Here is a 27,220-nt window from a genome sequence, read left to right as displayed (position 1 = left end):
TGTTTGCCGCCTACCGCGCCGCCCCCCGCCCTCCCTTCCCGCCACCGCCGCTTGTCCCCGCCCCTTTTTTGTCTTCTGTAACCCTCCCCGCTCCCGCCTCCCAGCTGCTCCGCCCACCCGCGCACTTCGCCTTAAATGGCGACCGTGCGAACGCGCAGCGGTCACGCGCAGCGGGCGCGCCGATTGTGCGCCGAAGGCGCGCCAAAGGTAAGCCCGTCTGCGCCCGTCCGCGACCGGATCGCGACCAGCGCCAGGACCCCTGGACCTCGAGGATCTCGACCTACCCGCCTGACGTACTCAGCCGCCACCCTCACCGCTCTCAACACCGGCCGACTCCCAGAATGCCACCAAGCCACTCCAAGACGCACCCACGGACCTTTCAGCTGCCACGCCTGCAAGTTCTCCTGCATCCGGACCAGCCCCGCACCAGCACCCGCCAAGTCGAACTCCAGCAGCACCCACCTCAAGTGCATCCTGCTCAACACCCGCTCCGTCCACAGACACGCCATCGAACTCTGGAACCTCCTAGACGCCACAGCCCCTGACGTTGCCTTCGTCACGGAGACCTGGATGAACGCCTCTTCAGCTCCCGACATCGCCATCGCTATCCCAGAGGGCTACAAGATCGTCCGGAGGGACCGAAACGCCAACCAGATGGGAGGAGGCATCGCCATCGTCCACAGGAGCACCATCCGTCTCACGACCAGCACCGACAACACCCTGACCAGCGCCGAACACCTGCAGTTCCAGATCCACACCAACCCGAACACCACCCTCAGAGGCACACTGATCTACCGACCCCCTGGACCACGCACACAATTCAGCGAGGACATCGCCGACTTCATCAGCCCGCATGCCCTCCCCTCCGCTGACTACATCCTCCTGGGAGACCTCAACTTCCACCTGGAGAACAACAACGACCGCAACACCAGCACCCTGCTCGACAACCTCGCCAACCTGGGACTCAAGCAACTGGTGTCCACCCCCACCCACCTCGCCGGACACACACTCGACGCCGTCTTCTCATCCAGCACAGACATCGACTTCAGCCACGCCACAGAGCTTCAATGGACGGACCACAGCTGCGTCCACTTCACCTTCAAGAGAACGACGACCCACCAACACCAGCAACAGACCGCCCGCAGAAGCTGGAACAAGATCACAGCAGACCAGCTCGCCACCTCCCTGAGCCAACACCCTCCTGCCAGCTCAGCGAACCCCAGCCAGGCCGCCGACAACCTCACGAAGTGGATCAGCAACTGCGCGGACGAACTCGCCCCGCTGAGGACCCCGCCTAGCAGACCCGGCAGCAAGAAGGCCCCATGGTTCACCGACGAACTCAAGAGCTCCAAGAAGAACTGCCGAGCCCTCGAGAAAGTCTGGAAAAGGTAACCAACACCGGACAACAGGACCTCCTACAAACTTGCCACCCGGAAACACCACCAGCTGATCCGCGCCGCCAAGAAAACAGCATTCAAGGACCGGTTGGACAACAACGCACACAACTGCAAGGAACTCTTCAACATCGTGAAAGAGCTTTCCAACCCCAGCGCAGGAAACAACGACATCACCCCATCGCAAGACCTCTGCAACTCCCTCGCCTCTTACTTCCACAACAAGATCACGGACATACACAGCAGTTTCAACAACCAACCAACGCACACCACGACCGACCAGCCACCCCCCCCCACCACCACCCTCCACGCCTGGACCCCGATCAACACCGAAGACACCATCCGCACGATGAACTCCATCCACTCCGGATCACCGACCGACCCCTGCCCTCACCACGTCTTCAACAAGGCCGACGCTGTCATCGCACCCCACCTGCGAGACATCATCAACACCTCCTTCGACACCGCCATCTTCCCTGAAAGCTGGAAACACGCCGAACTCAGCGCTCTACTCAAGAAACCAACAGCGGACCCCACCGACCTCAAGAATTACCGCCCCATCTCGCTTCTTCCGTTTCCAGCCAAAGTCATCGAGAAGACCGTCAACAAGCAGATGGCCGCCTTCCTCGAGACGAACGGATCCCTCGACCCCTCACAGTCCGGCTTCCGAGCCAAACACAGCACCGAGACAGCCCTCATCGCCGCCACCGATGACATCCGAGCCCTGATGGACAATGGAGAAACAGCGGCCCTCATCCTCCTAGACCTCTCCGCGGCATTCGACACGGTCTGCCACCGCACCCTAGTACGGCGCCTCAGCAACATCGGAATCCAGGACAAGGCGCTGGAATGGATCATCTCCTTCCTCGACGGAAGAACACAGCGAGTCCGCCTACCACCGTACAAGTCAGAGGCCTCCGAAGTCATCTGCGGCGTCCCCCAAGGATCATCCCTGAGCCCCACCCTCTTCAACGTCTACATGAGCCCCCTCGCGGCCATCGTACGCAAACACCACCTCAACATAATCTCCTACGCCGACGACACCCAGCTGATCCTCTCCCTGACCAACGACCCCGCCGCCGCCAGAGCCAACCTGCACGAAGGGATGAAAGAGGTAGCCGAGTGGATGACGACCAGCCGCCTGAAACTGAACTCGGACAAGACGGAGGTCCTCATCCTGGGCTCCTCACCCTCCGCCTGGGACGACTCCTGGTGGCCTCCCGCCCTAGGCACCGCACCCAAACCGACAGACCATGCACGAAACCTGGGCTTCATCCTGGACTCCTCCCTCTCCATGACCAGGCAAGTCAACAGCGTCTCCTCGGCGTGCTTCAACATCCTACGCATGCTACGGAAGATCTTCTGGTGGATCCCCTCAGAGACCAGGAAGACCGTCACCCAGGCCCTCGTCACCAGCCGACTGGATTACGGCAACGCCCTCTACGCCGGGACCACCGCCAAGCTCCAGAAGAGACTCCAGCGGATCCAAAACGCCTCAGCCAGACTCATCCTCGACATCCCACGATCCAGCCACATCTCCGGACATCTGAGAGACCTTCACTGGCTCCCCGTCAACAAGAGAATCACCTTCCGCCTCCTCACCCACGCACACAAAGCCCTACATGACCAAGGCCCGAGCTACCTCAACAGCCGAGTCAACTTCTACGCTCCCAAACGCCACCTCCGATCAGCCAACCACGCCCTCGCCGCCGTCCCCCGCATCCGAAGAGCGACTACAGGAGGACGGTCCTTCTCCTACCTGGCCGCCAAGACCTGGAACTCCCTCCCGTCCGACCTGCGCCTGACCCAAGACCACCTCTCCTTCAGGAAGAAGCTGAAGACCTGGCTGTTCGAGCAGTAACGGCACCCCCCCCCCCCAGCGCCTTGAGACCCTACGGGTATGTAGCGCGCTTTATAAGTGTCACTGATTGATTGATTGCGTCTGAGAAGAGCCAATGCGAGCGGCAGACCCTGGGCAACCCACATCGGCTGTATGAGAGAATAGCTGACCCTGCAAACTGTAGGGGTGCTGGTCCCTAGGATGTTGCATCAGTGCCTTGAAAACCCAAGGAGCCAATAGAGGCAGGGTTCGCCCCTCGCGGACAGAGGCAGGACTTTGCAGGTGCGGTGGAGGGAAGAGAATTGTAGAGAGGCCTACTGGACCATGCGCAGTGATGGCCTAGGCCTAACTGCAGCAGAGGCCAAATCTGGAGGGGAGGAAGCGCCCGGTCAGTAGTAAGTACCACTAAATACTAGTGCATTACATAACTGCGCACCGACGGAAAGGTTCATTAGCAAGAAAAACAGCAGCTGTATGTCCAAAACAGGCCCAGCAGCAGGATTCTGCAGAGCTCTACACCTCTACCAGAAAAACGAATTTGGGCACTAGCACCGCTGCTGACCAATTACGCAATGGCGGACTAGGGGGCTTAACGGGACACTGAAAGGAGATAGTCTTCCAGATATACAGGAAGAACTTACATCCCAGGCGGTTTCCAGGAGGAGCAGTTCATGGTGCTCCTCTGTGTCCCTCACACTGCTGGTCGCTCCTGAGAGGCGCTGGCCTTGGCCAAAGAGTGGTGTACTTCCCACGGAGAGCGAGAATGAACCTGAAAAATAGATGGTAAACGGGTGTGATTGGTGAGGTCGCAGGAGGCCTATGGCTCAGGGCAATTTGCACTACACCAGGTCCGTTAGACAGCCGCAACAGAGCAGACCAACCTAATGAATTCCAGAGCCACCTGAGCAAGGGAGAGGAAACCCAGTGAGTACGTGGGACCATGGGAAGAACCCAGAAGAAACAAGGATTTAATGTACTCTGTCGACGCCATCGGAACCTAGACGGACGATGAGGAAGAGGTATTGGAAATCAAAGAATTAGCTCCCAGAAAACCGACGCTGGCGAACATTATGCAGGCGATCACGTCCGCCAGAGAGGGTCTGGAAGGGAAAATAGATGCAATAGGTACATATCTGAAACTATTAAAAGATGACCATCGTAACTCAAAGGGCGGGTGACAACATCTGAGGGTACTGGGGGGCCTACCAAAGCAGATGGTTGCGATGCGGAAGAACCTAGCAGACTTAGAAACAAAAGTCAAAGTGCTGGAAGTTCTAGCCGAGGACAGTAAAGGACATTCCAGGAGAAACATCATCCGTCTGGTAGGAGTGCCTGAAAGAGCGGATGGTGAGAATACGGTTCTGTTTCTCGAAGACTGGCTGAGTGCAAAAGTGGCTCCAGAGGGGTTGTCTCCTTTCTATGCACTGGAACGAGCTCATGGAGTCCCAGCAAGACCACCCAAGCCGCACCCCCCCCCCCCCCCCCCCCAAGACCAATAGTGGCGCGACTGTTACACTTCAGGGATAGAGACCATATCAAGCCCACCACAAAAGAGAATTAAAAATAGACAATAGCGCAGTTATGATCTTCCCAGATTTCACCAAGAAGTCCAGCATAACAGGGCATCCTTCTTGACTGTTAAAAAGAAGCTTCGCCAGCTACAGCTACCGTACACCATGCTCTTCCCTGCGCGGCTCAGAGTAGCAGACCCAGAAGGGCTGCGACTCTTCAACACACCCCAAGAAGCCTGGGATTGGCTGGACATGCAGAAATTGCCTGTCAGGCGTGCCTCTACAACAGACTCATCACAAAACAGCCCAAGTAGCAACAAATCAGGGCCCAAAGCCCCATCTCCAAGAGAGCTTAACCTAAAGTGGAGGAGAGTGCTGCAGGAGGTAGCAAGAGACAGCCACAGCAGCTCCAGCCCTTCCTCCAGTAAAAATGGATTGAGAGCAGACCGACTAGGAGATCGCCGGCTCCTAGCGAAACGGATACCTCAGAGACGGACCTTCCAAAAATAACTTCTTAAACGGCAGATGATATTATCTGAGGATGGCGATCTAACTGTCCAGTAGGCAACCTTCGGGGGCGGGCTGTAACTTACATTTGAGAGGGCAAACAATCGTCCCACCTGGGAGCGGCAACATAACATGGACATCAGATTGCTGGACTGGGCCAAATTGCTTGGTAAAAGCTATTGGGGATGGGGAGGGGGGGTAAGAGGAGGTGGCGGCGGGACCGGGGTTTGACGCCAGACCAGTTGGTCGACCACCCCACTATTCAATAGAGGATGTTATTGCAATTAGATAAAGTTTGGATGGGGACTACTTAACCAGTACCTGTTCTGGGGAGGGGGAGTTGGGAGTTGGGAGTTATGTTTGGTTCGTAAGCTGGACTGTTGGGGCAGGCGTGTCACTGGGGCAGATTTTACCGGGGAAAAGGGTTCATCGTTACAATGGGACCCGCATTAGACTTGAAATGTCTGTCGCTGAATGTGAGAGGGATGCACACGATGAGAAGACGGCGTAAAATACATGCATATCTGGTACTCAGGGGGTTCCAGATAGCATTGCTCCAAGAGACCCACATAATGACAAAGGAGGAAGCGGCAGTGCAACAGCAGTGTAGAGTGCAGGTGTTCTATACCAACTTCTCAAAATCTGCGAGAGGGGCTCTGATATGGGTGCGGGCGGAAGTACCTTTCCAGTGCACACAGCAAATCACGGATCCCGATGGCAGATATGTAGTAGTCTCTGGAAGGCTAGATGGCAGGGATATAGTACTGGGTAGTATCTATGCACCCAACACAGATCAGCCCACTTTCTTTTCACAACTTTCTAGGAAGTTGGCCCAACTACTCACGGGTTCGGTACTTTTGAGAGGGGACTTTAATTGTATTCTGGATGTTACCATTGACCGTTCGCACCCAGCTTCCTGATGCACCCACATATAAAATAGCAGAAGTACAGCAGAACTGGCAGCAGAAATAGGGGTTGGTAGTCTCTTGGAAAGCCCAGCATCCAGACACCCGGGACTATTCCTTTTTTTCGGCGCTCCATGAACTGCATGTGCGCTTGGATGCAATTCTGTGCTCCCCCGATGTACATCAGGGAATACGCAGCAGTGAATACCTCACTAGGACGATCTCTGATCATAACCAAGAGTTGGTCTGTCTAAACTGGTCCATGGTGCGGTACAAAATATCCACGTGGTGATTGAGACCAGAGGCTCTTGAGGAACAGGTAGAACAGGAAAGGCCTGAGAATGCCGATAAACAGGGAGAACTATTGGAGGCTAGAGAATCAGTGGCAGTACAGGTTGAGCGCCTACGCTGCTTTGACTATAAGCCCATTTCGAGACAGTGAAGTCGGGAGCCTTACTGGCCTGGCTGCTCAATCCAGCTAGGAGAGGCACGACTAGAGCAGAGATTAGGGATCTAAATGACTAAGCGAGATATGATCATCAAGGCATAAATGACTTGTTCCTAGAATACTACACTGAGTTATATAATAGCAGGGTGAGCCTAGTACATGAAGACATGGACAGATGTCTCCGAGACCCGGATCTACCAGTGTTAGATGAAGAGTTAGCAGATACACTTGGGAGGGACGTGGAAATTGGGGAAGTGTGAGGGGCTATTAAGAGTATGGCAAGAAACAAAACCCCAGAAACAGATGGCCTACCAACTGAATTTTACCTAAAATATATTGATCTGTTAGGCCCCAAATTGGTACAGCTATATAAGGCGGCAATACAATTGGAACATCTGCCCGTCTCAGCCACGGAGGCGATTATCATACCCCTGCTTAAACCGGGGAAACAAACATGGGATAAAACAGTATATCGACCCCTTTCCATGCTTAACCTGGACTACAAAATCCTCAGCCGTAAATTGGCTACCCGTTTACTCCCACACATGACAACACTGATTCCAGGGACCAATTGGGGTTAATCCCCAACAGAAATACAGCGCTTGATGTTCGACTACTGTGGGTGCTGGGAGCAGGCACTTATGAGACGGACTTGGCGACTATTTTCGTGGTAGACATAAAGCATTCGATAGCCTAGAATGGCAATAACTATTTCATGTAAGGAGGCGGGTTAGGCGATAAGTTTGTAGACTGGACTGCGCTACTATACTCCGGCTCCACCGCCCGGGTAAAGACCGGGAACTTGATATCAGATGCTTGTGAGTTGAGGAGGGGGATGAAATGGGGATGTCCCCTCTCTCCCCTACTATTCGCCCTTGCAATTGAGAAGCTTGCCGCCCAAGCCCGCACAGGGCAACATTATAAAGGCCTTGCAGTGGCTAGGCTGACTCATTACAATGCGTTGTATGCGGATGACCTACTGATGTCCCTGCCAGATTCGAGGGAAGTACTTCAGGGAGTGAAGGACTTACTTCGGGACTTGGGCGCAGTAGCAGGACTAAAAGTGAACTGGTCGAAATCTTGCTTATTCCCGATGAGAGACGGCAGAGTAGGGTCACAGGAAAATGAGGAAGTGCGATGGGAAAATAGAGGCTTCACAAACCTGGGCACCCAAATAGATCACAACCAGGGGGATCTCCTAGAGGGCAATATAGGACGAGCTATACGGAACATGAAAAGTAACTGACTTTTGGAGCACTTTGCCACTATCGGTAGAAGGCAGAGTAGCCTTGCTTATAATGGTGACTCTACCGAGACTGTTGTACTTCTTTGGTACTCTACCACTTTGGAAACCGCCACGCTGCTTTGCCCAACTCAGATCACTGGTCACTGGGTTCTTATGGGGGACAGGACGGCAGAGAGTGGCACTAAATGCTATAATGAGACCGAGAGCGGAAGGGGGATGGGCTGTGCCTGACTTCGAGGCCTACTACCTGTCAGCACAGCTCCAATGGCTTACGAAATGGGTAGAGGGGCGATTACGGGGAGTGGAGGATGGCCGAGACGATGACTCTGAGGCTCCTATCACGACTACTGTTAAGACTCCCGATCCGAGCCCAGGCCCTTCCCATGGAATTGGACATAGCTAGACACTGCTGGTGCAGATACCTACGGTGAGCCAAAATTGGGTGCCCCTTAGGCCCCAGAAATCCTGTTACTTATGTGCGAGGCCTTACCGCACGGGGTAACTGGCTGCGACTGTCGAATTGGGTGGATGAGGGATTAGTCACGATGGGAGACTTGTACGAGGAGGGCGCTCTGATCCCATTTGATGACATGCGGGACAGGTCCGACTTGACTGGGGGGGGGATTTTTTTTGCACTCTGCCCTCACGGCGGCCATACGAAAACACTGGGGAAGGGGGCTCACCCAACCGCTAAGGGCGATGGGATGTAAATACGTAGTGATGGCGGCAGGTACATTAAAAGCGGTCACTTGTTTGTACAGGCAAATTACGAGGGAAGCCTTAACTTCCCTATCAGAGCTGAGCCTAAAGTGGGAGGTGGACTTGGGGGTGAAGATATCCCAGAGAAAGCTTGGGGTGAGCTGGTGGAGGGGGCTTGGAAAAGCACCAGAAATGCGAGATTCCAGTTGGTACACTTTTACATATTTCACAGGGCATACCCAGCTCCGGACAAAGTTAATAAATACTTTGGGACCCATACTGCGGCCTGCCCCAGGTTTCACTCAGACACGACGGACTTCAAGCACATGCTCTGGGACTGCACACGATTGGATAATTACTGGGAAGAGGTGACTGCGATATTGGCTGAAGTCACTGATAGAGACACTGTGGCATCCTTCAAATATTGCTTTTTGCACTGGTTTCCACACACGTCCAAAAATAAAAACACGAGCAAATTTTTTGACATGGGTCTGCTCCTAGCCAAAAGGGACATTACCATGCACTGGAAAGCAAAACAAGGTCCAAGGGTAGCCAGGTGGAAGAAGGAACTCATTAAGTGGGCGGAATGTGAGGGAATAACCAGGTTGCAAATTGCTCAATGAATGGGGAATGAGAAAACATCAGATACAGTCAGAGCATGGGAAGCTTTAGTTGTAGTGCTCAAGGGCCCGATGCTGGTGAAGAGGTGGACCCACTAGAAGCACCCCCAGAAGGGATAGGTTAGATCAGTCACCTGCCTTGCCTGACAGGGCCTCAAATAAAGGGACTCTAGAAGTAGCAAGATGCATTTGGCACTATTTATGTGGGTTCGCGGAAGTACCTTGGGTCACATGTGCGACCTCAGATGACAGAACTAGGACTTACAAGATGGGGTTTATTTGCCAGTGACATATCTGAGGGGTGGGGAGTGAGGGGGTGCTGTTGCGGGTAAATGGCCTTTAATCCAGACTCTGACACATACCGGAGATCCACATTGGATACTTCTGAAATACGGGCTGGGAGTTGACATGTGGGAGGGAAAGTATTATGAGACTGGGAATGAACATCATTGCATTTTCCCAACTGCTTTGTAAGACATATAGGAAAGTGGAGAATTATGATCCTGATCAAAATACCAAAACAACAGAAGAGTACCTTAATAACACAAAAAACTCCATCGGCGAAGAGGGGGGTCAGAAACTTATTCCACCACCACCGCCCGTGAATGAATGAAAAACCCGGGGAGTGTATACTGCAATGTGCACATAGTGAGGAAAAAAGAAACCCTCAGGCACCCACACAAGGCAGGTAGCCAGTCATCTTCATCGGGTTCCTGTTTGTTAGTACGTGAGTAGTACCAGAAATAAGTGCTAGTTAAAATGGGTCTTGACTACTCCCTCAACAAAAGACTTTTTAATAAAGGGGTAGTTCTAACCCAATTAAAAACAAAGTGAACAATCGGACATGCAAAAGGTTGTGTAAATTTGAACCCAATGTCCTAAAAAGAAGGTCGACATGTTTCAGCTATCGAGCCCAAACTCGGCTCAGCATTCCTCAGGACCAGTATATGTTCTTACCTGTGAGGAGGTGCACACTAAGGCACCTGCTTCAAACCAGGTAGATAGAAAAGAAGGAAATTAAAAACTTGTAATCAATGCACTGTAATCAAAATACTGCACGATGTACTGAAACCGACTATGTAAACTTCAATAAAGTTTGTTAAAAAAATCAGCGTGCACAGGCGGCGTGGCGTCTATGTAGGTCCGGCAACGTCATCCCGGTGCCCACGAGGGACGCGGAGCCGCCCGGCGCCACCTAACAAAGCACAGGGCTACTGCTGAAGAAAAATGTCGGTATCAAGACTGACGCCAGGCGGAAATTCAAAAGGTAAGGAATCTACAACTAATAGTCTCTATTAGATTCTTAGCCTTCGAGTGAAGAACCGTTCTCCCAATTGATTGGCTGGGATGGTTTGGCCTACCTGCAGGCTAAGCTACTGGAGAAGTTGGACAGCAAGGCAATAACTAAAAGGCCTGCTGAGGATGTGCTGTATTGAGCCCTTCTTGGACCCAATTTTAGAATAAAAGGCAGGACTTTGTAATTATAACGTTTGCTGCCAACTCAAAACCTCAAAGCTTCCAATGGTTTTGTGCTACTGGATTATGGAAATTAGGTTTTCGAAGATCAATGAGGCACGCCCAATCTCTCTGATAGAAATGAGGGTACAACTAATACAATGCCAACATCCAGAATGTTTCTCTATCTTTTTGCTTGTGGTCTTAAAGCCCAAAATGGGTTTAAATTCTAGTTTGGCCCATCTTTTTCGAACTAGAAAGTAAAGGTTAGAAATTCCCTTTACCTTTTTTGGAAGTTGGGACCACTTTCAGTGAATTCCTTTCGAGTAAGCTGTTTATTCTTGACATGGTCTGACTTTTATTGACACAACTTTCCTGAATAGATTGCTGTTAGATGTAACTTGAACCTGAGCAAATAGCCATTTTGAATAATGCTCCGCACCCAATTGTCTTTTGTTATATTTTGCTATCCTACTAAGTGATTACAAATACATGTCCCTAAAAGAGTGGCCGACAAAAGAGGGAGAAGGGAGCAATCACTGCTGTACTCCAGCTGGATGTTTTCCTGTAGCTGCAGTCGGTGGTTAACTTTATCTTTCCCCAATAGGATGACTTGCTTGGAATGGTTGTTTTTCCTGCTGCTTGGATTATGGCCAGGGACATCAACTTTCAGCGGAAAATGTCACCCTCCCTGAGGCCAGTAGTGATGTCTTATTATAATCCTTTCACTTTCAAAGTCCAGACTTGAAAGATTCCACGTGTCTTCAAATGCTCCATCTCTTCATCAAAATACCTGTTTAATAATGTTCTCGGTTAAAATGAGATTGATTATATGATGGTAAGCCCCATGTTTTAAAGTTCTCAGTCAGGAAAAAAGTTTGAGTTAGGTCGTCAAATAACGGGAGGCCAAATTTGCATGCAATCAAAGGTCCTCAATCTTTTATAAATTGTCCCAAAGAGAATTGTCATATAACTAAACAAAACAGTTAAAAACAGCCGATATGAGACAAACTTTTCATATGCAATCGCACATCAAGCCTTGCCAGGTGGCAATATGAAGGAATTTGAATTAGCATGGGACCTCCTGGATAGCTCTCTTAAAAACAAAGGGTTCTGGTCTGGAGGTCTATATTTTTACAGCAGCCGCATTGGGTGAGACTTGATTGAACCCTGCGTCTCAAAAAGCTACATATCTGGTTTAAAGTGGCATGAACGAAAAGAAATACAGGATTCTGGAACTCATCTGGTGAAGCGTCTAAATACTGACCGACGTTTTAGTGGAAGATGCAGCATGGAAACTGGCAGCCGTGCAGCCCCTCTGGTAAGCTCATCTTGGAAGGTATTGATGTCATCTACAGGACTAATGCAAGCTGAATATAACTTGATGAGAGGATTAATAACTCCTTTAACTTAATGCTCTTGAAGAAGCTGAATAGGTGTAACTAGTCATATACGTACACAAAGCAAGCAACTTTCTCATTGAGTACCTTGTTCAGTGGAAACACAGAATAAAGCCTTTGGGAAGAGTGAAGTCTAGCATTTTCAGTTAAATGTTATGACTAGTTTGGCCGATTACATTTTTTTTAAAAATCATTACCTGCAAACATGTTTATCTCACAAAATGTGTTACACTATCCCGCACATGCAGGGTGTATTTTACCTTTAATCAATATCAGAGAGAACACCATTATTCAGAACTCAATGTTAGTCTACCTTAATTGCCAAACGAGAAAACCCATTTTTTATTTATTTTATTTTGAAAGTTTTATATAGCGCGAACAAGATCTTTGCAGATAACAGAGCGCTTTACACAGGCTGGTGGAAGGGTAGGGGAACAAGGGGGCATAGTAGGTAGGTAGATCATCAAGTTCATGTACATAGCAAAAATATTACGTATAGTACAGGTATGAGGTAGCAAGGCTAATATACTGATATATATAGACTAATATAAGTCAAAACACATGTGCAAAGGAATATATAGGCTAATCTAAGCGAAACACTGCAGCAAACCTACCTCACAGCACAGTTCATCCGGACTAAACAATGAAATTCACAATTGGTTGACAGAATCAAACTTGCTAGGACAGACCAGTAAGCTTGCTCACAGCTCAAGCAGGTCACATTTCAATGCACCTAGCTTCCTTACCATGAAAACTATAGTCTTTGGTGCTTACCGTCGCAGTACTGAAATACCACAATGCGGCCCTGCTTTGGCTCTGCCTCCTCTGGATACACCATGGCAGTCCCCACAACGAAATATGTGTTGGTGTCTTTCCCTAACCGGCAGGACACTAGGCTGAGAGCATATTCATTCTGCAGGAACTGGTGAGCATGGAGCACTGTAGGAGGAAGAAACGGAAATCAGAACGAGAGGAAAAAAAGTGAGTGGAACACACTGAAAAGATAAAGGAGCCCCTGTATGAAGAAAAGACTAGCAAAGGAAAGGCACAAAGAAATAAAGTGAGCAAACCAGAAGGGAAGTAAACAAGGACTGGGAAAAAGGACAGCAGCAAACAAAAGTGAGTTGAATGAATATAAATGAATAATGAATGAGGAGATTACACGAGTGATAACAAGAGGAGGAGAAACACAGAAGGTACAGAATAATGGGGAGATGTGAAATGAGGGATAGGAGCAAAGGGGAGAAAATAATTCAACACAGCAATTCAGGTTAAGGAGGAAAAATAAAGTACAGATGGGGAGCTATTTGATGAGCAAGGGCAACAAAGGAAAGGGAAAGTGAATTAACTGAGAAATTAGTTACTACTATATCAGTGAGAGAAGGGAAATCGCAAAAAATCTTACTGGCAAATTAATACATTACTTACCATGGTACAATAAATATTAAGAATTACAAATGGCAATTAGAAACAATTCATGTCAAATCCTGCCCCTTCCCATTCACGGTTCAAAACTACCCTGAGCTAACACAAACACTTTCCACATTAGTCACCGTGGGGGCTTCAGTTCCCTGCAGAATTTACTTAAATGTCAGGACTTGTTATTGCCCTTTTCCCTTTCTAGCCAGTTAAAAGAGCCCCCTTGTCGAAGTTGGGGGACCATTTTCCCAAAAAATGAATACACCCACACTTTCAAAGGTAATGTTCATCTTCCAGTAATTAAAGACACCATCTCTTTTCCTGGAAGCTAATGTCTCAGCAAATGCTTTAACTCTCCAGCCACCTATGGATGCTTCATCACTAGATAGTCAATTCTCCTACCTTTATCCTGGGAGTTAACTCCCCTGTTCCCATTTCTCCTTTTGCTGTCAGTTTATGATCCTCACCTTTCCCAGAAGTTGAAAACGGACAACTAAGTCTGGGTTATAACATTCACCTGTGTGTTGATATCAACGCCCAACATGTTATTTTTTTTTATATAAATATATTTTGGAAGAGTTCTTACAGCCATCAATCGACATTTCATAAAAGAAATGATATCATAATGATATAACAAAAAACAAACATGTTATAGATTCCACATATAGCACACAGTATAATACAGCCAATGGACAGTATTGGATATCTGCACAATGTCCAAGATATCATATTGATTCATTTCTAATATTATACTTTCTCCAAAGAGGGAGAGGGAACCTCCCTCTTGTCACCCCACCTATCCCAGCGCTCCCATAGTCTCTGAAATTTGTAATGAGTTCCCGACCTCAATGCATATCGATATTCTAGCCCCTTAATTTTTAACATTATAGACAGGCGTGAAAGTAGGAATCACTTTCGAATGCCAGGTTTGAAGAATTATTGATCTTGTAATTAAGGCTATTATAAAAAATAATTTCTGCTGCCGTGGTTCTATATTGATGTTGGGAGAGTACCCCAAAACATCTCTGGGCATCAGGGCCGGAAACCAAAACCGGCCCTGGCAAACTGCGCGGCCAGCCCCTGGGAGGGGGTAAGGTGAGTGGGTGCGGCCGAGCTGTTTGAAAGAGGCCGGTTTCAGCCAATTTTGTTACAGGGGGGGGGGCGCGATATTGCAGCGAAGCAGCAAAACCAGCTACCTGAAACAAAAAAGGCCCCCTGGCAGCTGAAAAACCGGCGCTCACCTTGGCGGCCCACCGGGGAAATGCCCGGTACCCGCTACGGTCAGTCCGGCCCTGCTAGGCATCCATTGAACGATTGATCTCAAATTTGTGGTGGCAATATTCCTGAAGCTCAACCCAGAATGGATTATTTTTGGACAGCACCGGATGATGAGAGTTCAGTTGCGCCTCCCCACCCCCTTTAGCAACTTAAACAACTTTCCAGTATCTCAGGGTTAATTATATGCAAACAAGCCAGGGTTCTATAGACCAACTATTTTGTATAAAATTGCATTCATTGAAAATTCACCCCCTTTATTAAAGAAAAATTGAACAGATTTATCTTATTCCAGGTCTCTACCGAGATCTAGAGCCCTTCCTTGGGCTTCCACTTATCCTGGGCCTTCAAGAATATCTTACTGGCCTTCTTTTGTCTATGGATGGTTACCCAGCAAATAATGGCTACGCTTTCAAACCTCTATCAAATTTTCGACCACATCTAGACTTGTCAAGATTCTTCAGGGATTCAATTAATTCAAAAAATTTCTTATCCAAATAAAGGACCACTGCATCATTATTTTAAAGTGCCTAATTGTACGCTCAACTTCAGTCCAATCTTTCCACGAGTCTATGATGCGAAACTCCATGATCTTTCGATATCCATTACTCTTCCATCTAGAGGCAGTTTCTTTTCTAATAAAGGTCGATACCCAATATGGATATCTGCCAAACGGATGACTCCACTAACAGCAGGAATATCATAATATTAAACCAGTTGTTCTTTCTGTTTGAGAGACCATTACAGAATCTTATATCTAAACTTTTTGGGTGATCTAGCAAGGCATAGGAAATCATCTCATAAAAACATATCAATTCAGTTTATTCCTGGAGATTTAAAATATCTATAAGAACAAATGTGCAAAATGTGCAAATCAGTATTATTTTAAATCGGACAGTGCGAGGCCCCATTCTTTCCCTGGCCTACATAATGTACCTAATCTATATGTTTTATTTGCCCATATGAAGGTGGAGAACATTTCCTCCATTTCCTTAAATAACTTTATCTGAAGAACATAGGGAATTGCAGCAAACAGGAAATTGCACAATGGTAAAACGGACATCTGAATTAATGCATCACGGCCCATTATCGATAGGGGTAGGTTGGCCCATCTTGTACATAGCGCCTCCAGAGAGGAGTAATTCAGTGCATACAAGTCATTGATGTTTTCCGTAACATACTCCTAAGTAACGCTTAGGCCTGGAATTAACAAGAGAGTGAAATTATATAAATAAAGTGACGAGTGCGTAATTACAATGTAAAATTTCAGTTTTCAACTTATTAATCTTATACCCACCCAGTGCTTGATACTCTTGGAAAATCGGAAAAACTCGCTTTTGCTTCTCTAAGTCCAATTTTAAAAAATGAGGTTGTCATTAGTCTATAACTTGATGTTTGTCATCCAACTTATTGGATACTCTATGCTCAATCGGTCTGAACAGCTAAAGGTTCAATAAAAAGAGTAAAAGTATAGGTGACGGGGCACAGTCTTGTCTCGTTCCCCTGCTAACTTCGTAATAACCAATATAGCAAAAATTGATAATTCATTGAGCTTTTCGCCTTTATATAGTTGAGATATAATCGGTATGAAGCCAGTGGGGCATCCGAATTCTCTAAGAATGACAAAGAGGCTTTCCCAACACAGTAGGTCAAATGCCTTTTCCGCATCGAATAGAAAAACTTGAGCGGTAACTAACTTTTGAAAAAAGTAGTCCAAGGCCTCAATCAGAAAATTCATACTGGAGAAGGTAAATGCTACTTACCAATATGCATCTGTTCTTGGCATGTAGAGCTGCAGAGTTGTACACCTGGTGTTGGGCTCGGATGATTGCAGGTTGTTGTCTTCTTGGAAGAAGTCTTTGTTAGTCCCGAGATAGGGGACTACTCCCTTGGACAATACTGCGCATGGGCATCAGCTCCATCCTTAGATTGTTTTTCGCCATGATGGGAAATGGAGTCAGTAGAAGTAAAGAGAAAGGAATGTCCAAGCGTGCAAGTCCCGGGGAGGCGGGAGGGCGTGTATAACTCTGCAGCTCTACATGCCAAGAACAGATGCATACTGGTAAGTAGCATTTTCCGTTCGAGGCATATGAGCTGCAGATTGTACACTTAGCATCGATTGTGCAGCAGTGTCTCCCCTAGCGGTGGTCGCTTGTAGCCGTTGCAGTGGCAGTGGTTTGAAATAGAGTTTTAAGGACAGCATGGCCTACTGCAGCTTGCTGCTTGGCTTGCACACCATAGAGGCTCCTAGTTTGCTAGTGGAGTGCGCTCTAGGAGGAACTGTTAATGTACATTTAGCTTTTATATAGTATATTTGTATACACTTTACAATCCACCTCGCAATCCCGCCTTTAGAGATGGGGTTGCCTTTGTGCGGAGGAGAGAAAGCGACAAACAGTGGTTTTGTTTTCCGAAAGGATTTAGTTCTATCTATATAGTACAAGAGAGCTCTCTTAACATCTAATGTGTGTAAAGCTCTTTCCGCTACAGAGTCTGGGTTTTGGAAAAACACCGGTAACTCTACAGACTGGTTTAGGTGAAAAGGAGTGATGACTTTTGGAAGAAATTTTGGATTAAATGTTAGGATGTATTTGAAAAAATGGTTCTTGTATAGTGAAAGCTTGTATCTCACTTACTCTTCTGAGAGAGGTAATGGCAACGAGGAAAGCAGTTTTCCATGTTAGGAACTGCAGTTCACATTTATGTAGAGGCTCGAAAGGGGGTCCCATGAGTCTTGTAAGGACAATATTTAAGTTCCACACAGGGGAAGGTGGTAACCTGGGTGGGTTTATTCTTTTCAATCCTTCCATAAACACTTTAATTGCAGGGACTCTGAAGAGAGACAGATGTTGCCTGTTTTGTAAATAGGCTGCAATTACTGCAAGGTGCAGGCGTATGGAAGAGTATGCCGAATTAGACCTTTGTAGATGTAAAAGGTAACAAATGATATTTTGGATGGAAGCATCCAGGGGATCAATTTGATTATTTTTGCAATATATTGCGAATCTTTTCCATTTAGCGGCGTAACGCGCTCTGGTAGTGGGTTTCCTAGCCTCTTTAAGAATGTTCATACAGTCTGGTGGTAGGTTTAGATAACCAAACACTAAGACTTCAGGAGCCAGATCGCCAAATTCAGTTGGTTCGGGTCTGGGTGTCTGATTTCTCCATGGTTCTGTGTTAACAGGGATGGAGTTAGTTGTAACTTTTGGTGTGTAACTAGAGATAGTTCTAACAGTGTGGTGAACCATGGTTGTCGTGCCCATGTGGGAGCCACCAGGATCAGTTTGGGAGACTGTTGTCTGAGCTTGCGCACCACCAATGGAATCAGTGGGAGAGGCAGAAAAACATACGCAAATCTGCCTGACCAGTTCATCCATATCGCATTGCCTTCGGACAGTGGGTGTGGAAACCTGGCGGCGAAGGCTGGGCATTTTGCATTTTCGTGGGTGGCAAACAGATCTATGTGTGGATGACCCCACCTTTGGAAGAATGGTTGAAGAACTTGTGGATGTAGTTCCCATTCGTGAATCTGTTGTGACTGCCGACTTAACAGATCTGCTATCTGATTGTGAACGCCTGGAAGGTGTTCCGCTAACAGGTGTATGCTTTGAGGAATGGCCCATCTCCAAATGTTCTGTGCGAGCTGGGACAGTTGCAGAGTGTGTCCCCCCCCCCTGTTTTTATATATAGTACATGGCTGTCGTATTGTCCGTCCGGATTAAGACAGCCTTTTTTTGTACTTGAAGTTGAAAAGTTTTGAGTGCTAAGAATATTGCTAGCAGCTCTAGGTGGTTGATATGGAACAGTTTTTGTTGATTGTTCCATTGACCCTGAGTTGTGTGATGTAAGGGATGGGCTACCCATCCGGTGAGGGATGAGTCTGTTGTGAGCACTACTTGTGGAACAGGCTCGAGGAACGGCCGCCCTTTTGTCAAGTTTTTGGTGTTCCACCACTGCAGAGAGTGATGTGTGCGGCTGTCCACCAACACCAGGTCTGTTAGTTGACCTTGAGCTTGGTTCCACTGTTGTGCTAAGCACTCCTGTAATGGGCGCATTTGCAATCTTGCGTGTGGTACTATGAAGATGCAAGATGCCATCATGCCTATTAGCCTCATGAACACCCTGGCTTGCAGAGACGGTTGGTGTTGAAAGGCGGTGACTAAGGCTGGAATGCTCTGTATCCTGGCTGGACTGGGATATGCTAGGGCTGTAGACGTGTCTATTGTAGTTCCTAGATACAGGTGTACATGCGAAGGCTGCAGGTGCGACTTGGTGTAGTTTATCGTAAACCCTAAGTCGTGCAACGTTTGAATTGTCTTATGAGTGTGTTGGACACACTGATTGAATGACTTGGCTTTTATGAGCCAATCGTCTAGATAAGGGAAGACATGAATTTGTTGTCTCCGGAGGTGTGCTGCTACCACTGCTAGGCACTTTGTGAATACTCGCGGTGCTGTTGTCACTCCGAATGGAAGGACTTTGAACTGATAGTATTGTCCTTCTAGTACAAACCTTAGATACTTTCTGTGAGCAGGATGTATGGGGATATGGAAATAGGCGTCCTTTAGATCTAGTGTTGTAAGGAAATCGCCTTGTTGCAGCAGTGGAAGCACTTGTTGTAGAGTGATCATATGAAAATTATGTGATTGTATGTAATGGTTGAGGGGCCGGAGGTCGAGAATGGGCCTTAGTGTCCCGTCCTTCTTGGCAATTAGAAAGTACAGCGAATAAACCCCTGTTCCTTGTTCCTATAAAGGAACTAATTGAAAAGCATCTTTTTGTAGAAGTGATAGAACTTCTTGTTGGAGCAGCGTTAGATGGTCTGTAGACATTGGATGCTGCCTGGGAGGTATGTGTGGAGGGGTTGCAGTAAGTTCTAGGCAGTAGCCATGTTGGATAATCTGTTTTACCCACTTGTCTGTTGTAATGGAGTTCCAGACAGGCAGGAACTGTGTTAGTCTGCCCTATACAGGAGTGGAATGCTGTGGGGGGAGCGGAGGGAAGTCATTGTTTAGTGGTGGAAGAGGATCGATTGTTGTTGTTACGTGACCTCTTCCTTTGGTGTTATTGCCTCTGTATCCTCCTCTATAATATCCCTTATTAGAGGATGTTTGTGACTTGAAAGAGGTGGTAGTGTCTGCTCCAGTTTGTTTGGAGCCTCCTCTGTAAAAGGAGTGACGAAAGGAACCTCTAGCTTGTGTGAACTGTAAAGCCCCCATAGACTTAGCAGTGTCCGTGTATTTTTTCATTTTTTCTAGTGTAGTGTCTACTTCTGGGCCAAATAATTGGTTCTGATTAAATGGCTGGTTTAAAATGGTGGTTTGCACTTCGTGTTTAAACCCTGAAATGCGTAAACCACGCATGTCTCCTAAGTATGACACTGGTATTTACAGCTCTAGATGCTGTGTCTGCGACATCTAGTGCGCATTTTATTGAGGCATTGGATATTAACTTGCCTTCTTGTATGAGCTCAGTAGCTTGATCTTTATACTGATCTGGTAGGTGCTCAAGTAGTTTCTCTAATTGATCATAATGAGCCCTATCGTAACGAGAGAGGAGGGCTTGTGTATTTGCTATTCGCCATATGTTGGAAGCCTGCACAGCTATTCTTTTACCTGACGCATCAATTACTTTGGATTCCTTGTCAGGTGGGGGTGCTTCGCCAGAAGTTTGAGAATTAGCCCTCTGGACACAACTAATGAGTCTAGTGGTAGGTGTCCTTTAATATAGACTCGATCTGAGGGTGCGGGTCTATATTTTTTCTCAATTCTGGGGTTCAATATTCTAGTGTGTACAGGGTCTTTAAATACCTCTGGAGCATGTTTGATTACCCCTGTAATCATAGGAAGAATTTGAGCAGAAGGCTGGGACTACTCAAAGGTATCTAAGAGAAAATCTTCCTCAATGTCATCTGAATGCATGGGGACTCCATGGTATACAGCAGCTCTGTTTAACAGATGGCCAAAACCAATTGTATTCTCTGGAGGGGAAGGTTTTGATGGGTATGATTGTGGCTCAGGAATAATCAGGCACGTTTTGGGGGTTTGTAAAGTCCCATATAGACAAATTTTTAGTGTTTGGAAAGTTCCACACACCCTCCTGTACAGGGTATGAATCAGGTTCTTCTATATCTTCCTCTCCACCCAAATCATGTTCATCATCATTGTGTTGAGGCGAATGTGATAATGGAGAATGGACAGGAGAGATTTGAGGTGATATGTGAGGAGAAACAGGAGAAGAGGGAGGTATAGGAGAGGGAGGGTGCATAGGAGAGGTTGCACAGTCCTTTTTCTTGGCAGGAACCACAGGTTTGGGTGGTGTATCTGCTGGTCTCTTCTTGAGAGGCGTAGCGCCTACATGACCTGTGTTTGGGTCTATGTATAACTTCTTTTGTTGAGGATCTGGTCGAAAAAGTTCTTCCTCCTGTACAACCTTCTTGGGTGTCGATTCTTTCAGTGCCGGCGGAGGTTGTTTGGTTTCTTTAGCCTTGGTAGGTGTTATAACGTCCCGTGGCGTAGTTTTCGGGGCCGAAGGTGTAGTTTTCGGCTTTGTAGGCATGTTCGAGGATTTGGGCACCTCGGAATCATGTTTTGTGGTTTTCGGCACCGAAGGTGTAGAAGTGGACAGCTTCGGAGCCGGTGCTTCTTTCGGTTTCGGTACCGGAACAGTGTTCGGTTTCGGTGTCGATACTATTTTTGTCTTCGGAGCCGAAGGGTGTGTAGGCTTCAGTGCCGAGGCATCTTTATTTTTCGGTGCCGATGGAAGAGGCTTGCTCGGTGTCGAGGCACTGGAAGGCGTAGTTAATTTCTTCGGAACCGAGCTCGAAGGCGGGTCTTTCAAAGTAGGTGTTCGGCCTCGACTGGGCCCCTAGGGCGGAGTGCTGACCTTTGCCTTTTGTTTGGGCAGGGTATGTGGTGCAGGGGCAGTAGTACTCACGCGCTGACCCGATGGAATGGAGTCATCCGAGTCGTCTGCCTCGGATACTATCTGGAGATCAGGTGAGTCTTTTTCGGGAACGAGCGGAACCTCGTCGTCGAAGACATCTTCCGGTGCTGGAGCGGATCTCTTCATCTCGTGTCGACGGGCCCTCCGATCCCGGATAGTTTTCTTCGAACGGAAGGATGCACAAGCTGTGCAGGTCGACTCGTGTTCCGGCGATAGACAGAGGTTGCAGACCTCGTGGTGGTCAGTATGTGGAAACTTTGCTTGACATACCGGGCATCTTTTGAACGGAATTCTTTCCATGTGGTGTAGGCCGCACGTCATCGATAGGCCTAACGACCCACTTCGATGACCGGAATGGAAACAATGGCGTCGAAAAGTCTTATGGTGGATGTTGAAGGTAGTTTGTAGAAGTTTGAGGAAGTTCAGCGCTTCAAAAATTGCAGAAAAGTTTTCTAGCCGGAGCGGAGAAACTTTCATCCGAACCCAGTGGCGGAAAAAAACAATCTAAGGATGGAGCCGATGCCCATGCGCAGTATTGTCCAAGGGAGGAGTTACCTATCTCGGGACTAACTAAGACTTCTTCCAAGAAGACAACAACCTGCAATCATCCGAGCCCAACACCAGGTGGCAATCTAATGCTAGGTGTACAATCTGCAGCTCATATGCCTCGAACCAGCTATCTACCGAAATAAAACAATGTTGGTCCAGATGGTAGATTGTTCTAACAATTTTACTCATTCAGTTGGTCAGTAGTTTGGGGACAATCTTATAGTCAATATTTAAAATGCTAATGGGTCTATAAGAATTTGCATTTTCCCTGCTCTTTTCCTTTTTCAGGATGCTGACCACTATTGTTGTACGAAATGATGCCAGGACTTCTCCCCTTCCTAAATTATAATAAGCGAGATTTAATATCACAGGATTTAAAACAAGTGCGAATTTCTTACAGAGCTCCGCTGGTATGCGATCTTAACCACGGGCATTCCCGTTAGCCAGAGATTTATCTACCCCCTCGATTTTGACAGACAATCTAGCTGGTACAGCTTGGGCTTGTCTTTGTCGTAGCTTAGGAATGGGGAGCAAACTTAAACACCTGAGCTGGGAAATATCAGCCTTCCGATGTACACTGTATATCGATTCATAGTGTTTCCCAAATTAGGCCTAAATTTAAGCAAGATCTATGAAATTTCTTCAAAAAGTGATGTTATCCTATTGTTGGTATCCTTGGTGCTCTCAGGCCTGCCAGGCTAGAAGCTTCATCGCTTATTCAGTTTCTTCATAAATCTTTTGAAGATATGCAGCATTGGCAATATATCGTTGCTCATAAGATTAATCTTGCATACACAGTCTAGCCTGTCTAAGCACCAACTTTTTAGCGAAGGTCCCAGTTCGTAAGTATTCTAGCGCTTGCATGATGTTACATCAATTCTCACACTGTCCTGTGTTCTGACAGGAGTTTCTTCTCCAAAATTCCTCTAGAAGTTATGCAGCTGCGAATAGTTGCCTTGAATGCTTCCTAGACATTTTTCACGCTAGCTTTGCTTATATTCTCCTTAAAGTAATTTACAATCTCACTTTGTATCCCCTTACACCAGTCTTTCTCTTCCAAATTCACTTTGTTAAAAGAGCATCTTCCTACCCTACCTTAATTCCTGTCCCTTTCATCTCTATAAGGGAATGATCTGAAAAGCCATTCAAGACATGTGTATAACTACTTCGCCTCAAATCGCATGAAGAAAGAAAATCTAATCTTGCTGCAGATTTATAACTTTCCGAAATACAGGAGTATTCAAGCCTGTCCGGATATTTCTCTCGTCGTAGGTCCAACAAGTTCAGACTATTGATATAATCTGACTTAACTCTGGCCATTCGCAGCCTATTCTGCTTACAAGTATCAAATAAGGAATCTAGCTCCAGACTCATAAGAAAATTAAAATACCCTCCTAATATTAATTTCTCTGAAAGGGTCAACAGTGTCTGATACAGCTCTACCAGTGGAACTGGATCATCTAGGATTGGAGCATAGACTGTGGCTATAGTTACTCTAGTATTGTTGATTAAGCCTCTAACCAGGGCCCAACTCCCTTCTTTATATGTTTGGGACAACCTAACATGATATGGGAAAAGTCTATTTACATAAATTGCAACCTCCCTCTCTGGGTAGGGCTTGCGCTTGAAATATACGGATGCCATGCCCATTGTTTAAACATATTATACTTTGGCTCCAGTTTATCCAAAAGTATGTCTCTTGAATAAGCACAATATCTGGTGAATGCCTTTTCACCCAATCTTCAACTCCCCAGGCCTTACACTTATTATTCAGGACATTAGCGTTGAAAGGACCAATTCTTTCCAAGTGATCTTTATTTATCCTCATCTAAATCCTGGGTTCCAGCATGTAACAGTAATTCAACCTAAAGTGCAGAGCAATAGTAACCCACAGAGGAATTATATGCTTGAACTCTATCCAATAATTCCTTATTCCACACATTGCATACTTAGAATGGCGACATACACAACTCAATTTATTTCCCGAGAGGAAATAAGATTTAAGAGCATCCCTAAATATTCATAAAGGAAGTGTATCTAAAAATATGCTATGCCATAAACTAATGTGCACTGCAAGAGTATATGTATGCTTGTTCTCAAACATTACAATTTTGTGGCTTAACGTCTAGAGCGGTCGACCTCGAATCTGGGGAACCGGGTTCTAGCCTCGACAGGGACGCTCAACATCCTGTGATTCTGGTCAAATCACTTAATCTCCCCGTGCCTACCAAAAATTAACACGTCCGTCTGTAACGTAACCGGTGCTCATGTAAAGCACTTTAATACATTTGGGTCGGTTTCACGCTATATAAAACTAAAAAATAAAAATAAAAAAAGAGAAAAATGGATCATCATTTAAATTAGATTCCCTCCCCTATCACATTGTTCCATATTTTAATGCCTGAGTGCATTTCCTAGCGCTTTAATATAACTCACAAGTGAAAAAGCATGCCATGCTTAAAGTGGAAAAAAAACATACTTAGAGCGTCAAAATACACACATCTCTGCCAAAAGTTAAAGTGTAAGGCAAGGATAAGCATATGCGTGTGCTCAAAAATTTCAGAACAATTACATCATTACAATCCAATTCACCATCCTGTTGCACTATTCCGTATATAAAGTGCCACAATAAAACCCTGGTATATGAAAGTGTGCTGTGCTTAAGGTAAAATAAAAGCACCAGTGACCACAACTTTTCAAAAGGAAAATAATCCTGTAAAAATAAAGTGCCAGGTCTTAAAGTGCAATACGTGGTTAGATAAGTGCTTCTACAAAGACATTTCACAGCGAATATCCTCCCTATTGCAACTCCCCATTGCTCTTCTTCATTGCACAGTTGTGTCTTTAAACTGCCTAAATGCATTTTGCTTCATTAAGCATTGCTAACCATTTCTCACCTAGCCCTTTCTGCACCTATTTTCCAACATTTCCATTAGCCAATGAACAACTTCACATGGAAGAGGAACCAAGTTTGCACTCTTCCATTTTTTAACTGCAGTGACTCCACCACCCCCAACCCTTGGCACCCACCCTGTGGACCTTCACCTGAGGGGGAAATTAACCGTATTACCTCCCTCTTACCCCACAAAAACAAGGGTGTCATGATACTACACCCAACCACACTCATGTCCCAGGGGCACCCAACATGGTAGCAAATCAGTCGAAGATGGAATCCTCAGATCTAAGCATTCCACTGAGACTCAGGTGCAACTACGCTCAAACCCCTGGAAATATCCTTCCCTACACCCAGAAAGCATACCACATCTTTGTAAGTGCCAAAAAATATCAGGAATGGGATTCAAGGAGGCCTTTGTCCTTTTGAAGTTTCATGGCTCACCTCTTGGATAAGAATCCTCCAAGTCTGAGATTATAGTTTAAACTTCTTTCAGTCATCTTGGGAACCGAGCCATACCTTCCTCAATCTTGGTCAGTTGTTCATGGACAGCAGCAATTTCCTGAAATGTTTTCAATTATCTGATGTCTGCTAGGATCATTTCAAACACACTTTTGACAGTCTGCTCATATCCGCTACCATTGCCCCCCAGTTCCTTCTGCAAATTATGTACCCTTAGAAGATCATCACACTCAGGTAACACCTATGCCACTTCATTGCTCATCTGTGTCTTCCAAGATAAATCTACTAAAGGGAATGTCTTCTTGGAGGTGGCGGGCCCTGTTGACATATCCACCTGTCCTCCTACAGGTTCAGTTTAATTGGACGGTCCGTCTGTCAGCTCACCTAGTACCTGCATTGTTTGGGCCTAGCTGGACTTTAAGCAGCTGCCATAATGTTCACAGCTGTACCAACTACTAGTTCAATATTGTTATCTGTCCACTTCAGATCCGGAGGGGAGGATACAGAGTCCATCAACTAGGGGTCTGATAACTCACCCCCGACCCTCTGACACATTCCTCTCACCGCTCTCAATTTCTGACCCCTTCTCGTCCTCTATCTTGTTGCTAGAACCTCCAATCTTCTCGGCCTCAAGGAGCTCTCAAATTTTAAATTCTATCCTTTGTTGTGCAGTGCAATTCGTACGGATTATGACGGGTTTCGCTTGGCAGCAGCACGTCCACCTCCGAGTGGATTGATTAATCACAGCACCGGTAGTATTCACAGTTTTACGTTGTTGCGTTCACATTGTGCAGCAATAAAATCCTTCTCATAAGAACAGGACGACAAAGTCCCAGTAGTGAAAGGCAGTCTGCCTGCTCAGCTAGCTATAGCGATGCCAAGGTGATAGCTCAAGCAAAAATATGGTCTCTGGAGTCACTTGAAGAAAAACTCAAACTTACAGCGAGCCATTCAAGCACCATCTGGCAGCAGGGGAGAACGAGCAACAGTACTATTACCAAAGAAAGCCACTGGACACATTAGTCAGTCACAAACCTATGTGACCCCCCCCACCCCCTTCAAAGTACCTTCAAAGGTATGCTGGTCTATGATGAGCAGGTTGTGCACTTCCACTTCCTCTCCGAAGGACGTCTCATGTGGAGAGGTGCTGCTGGAAAACAATTTGCTGGAGCTCACACTGTTGGAGAGAGCCTGTAAGAGATGAGTTGAAATGTTACAAACAGCAAGAAACAGAGGGTAATCAGACTAGACCTAGTGAAAGAATACACATACATCACAACAAAGAATACAAGAATTTACACAAAAAAACTTAACCCACTTGGGTTTCCAAACTACAGAGCAAAGCTAGATAGAAGCTTCTAGTAAATGTATAGATTGTCTATAGGTGGCTGCTCACATGCTTTTACTAATTGGAAAGTTTATCAAAGCTATGTTGACAGCCTTTTCACTTGAAAACCGAGCCTTTTGTTTCCCTGCAAGTAACTTATCTTTCTTCCAACATCTCATTACACATACACAATAGACCGACCATTCAAACATTTCTAAACCAGTATGAATGGACTCAAAATGAATGTACAGTTTTATTTTCTTTTGTCCCTCTTTTTTCCAGGTAATAGAGCAAAGCACTTCATATTCAGGGAGTTACGGATTTT

At 46.6% G+C, this 27,220-nt stretch overlaps 1 protein-coding gene across 1 annotated transcript in view; it reads right to left on the bottom strand.

Moving 5' to 3' along the window:
• Window positions 1–27,220, bottom strand: part of DDB1 (damage specific DNA binding protein 1) — a 1,014,306-nt gene that overhangs the window by 262,593 nt on the left and 724,493 nt on the right. The window contains exons 19-20 of the mRNA XM_078680637.1: window positions 26,636–26,759; window positions 12,800–12,964 (exon numbers count right to left, since the gene is read on the bottom strand). Of these exons, the coding sequence (XP_078536763.1) occupies window positions 12,800–12,964; window positions 26,636–26,759 (289 nt within the window). The remainder of the gene's footprint in view (window positions 1–12,799; window positions 12,965–26,635; window positions 26,760–27,220) is intronic.

This window comes from Lissotriton helveticus, chromosome 3_1 (assembly GCF_964261635.1).
Source record: "Lissotriton helveticus chromosome 3_1, aLisHel1.1, whole genome shotgun sequence".
NCBI classification, from domain to species: domain Eukaryota; kingdom Metazoa; phylum Chordata; class Amphibia; order Caudata; family Salamandridae; genus Lissotriton; species Lissotriton helveticus.
This window is presented reverse-complemented; position numbering and strand designations above follow the sequence as displayed.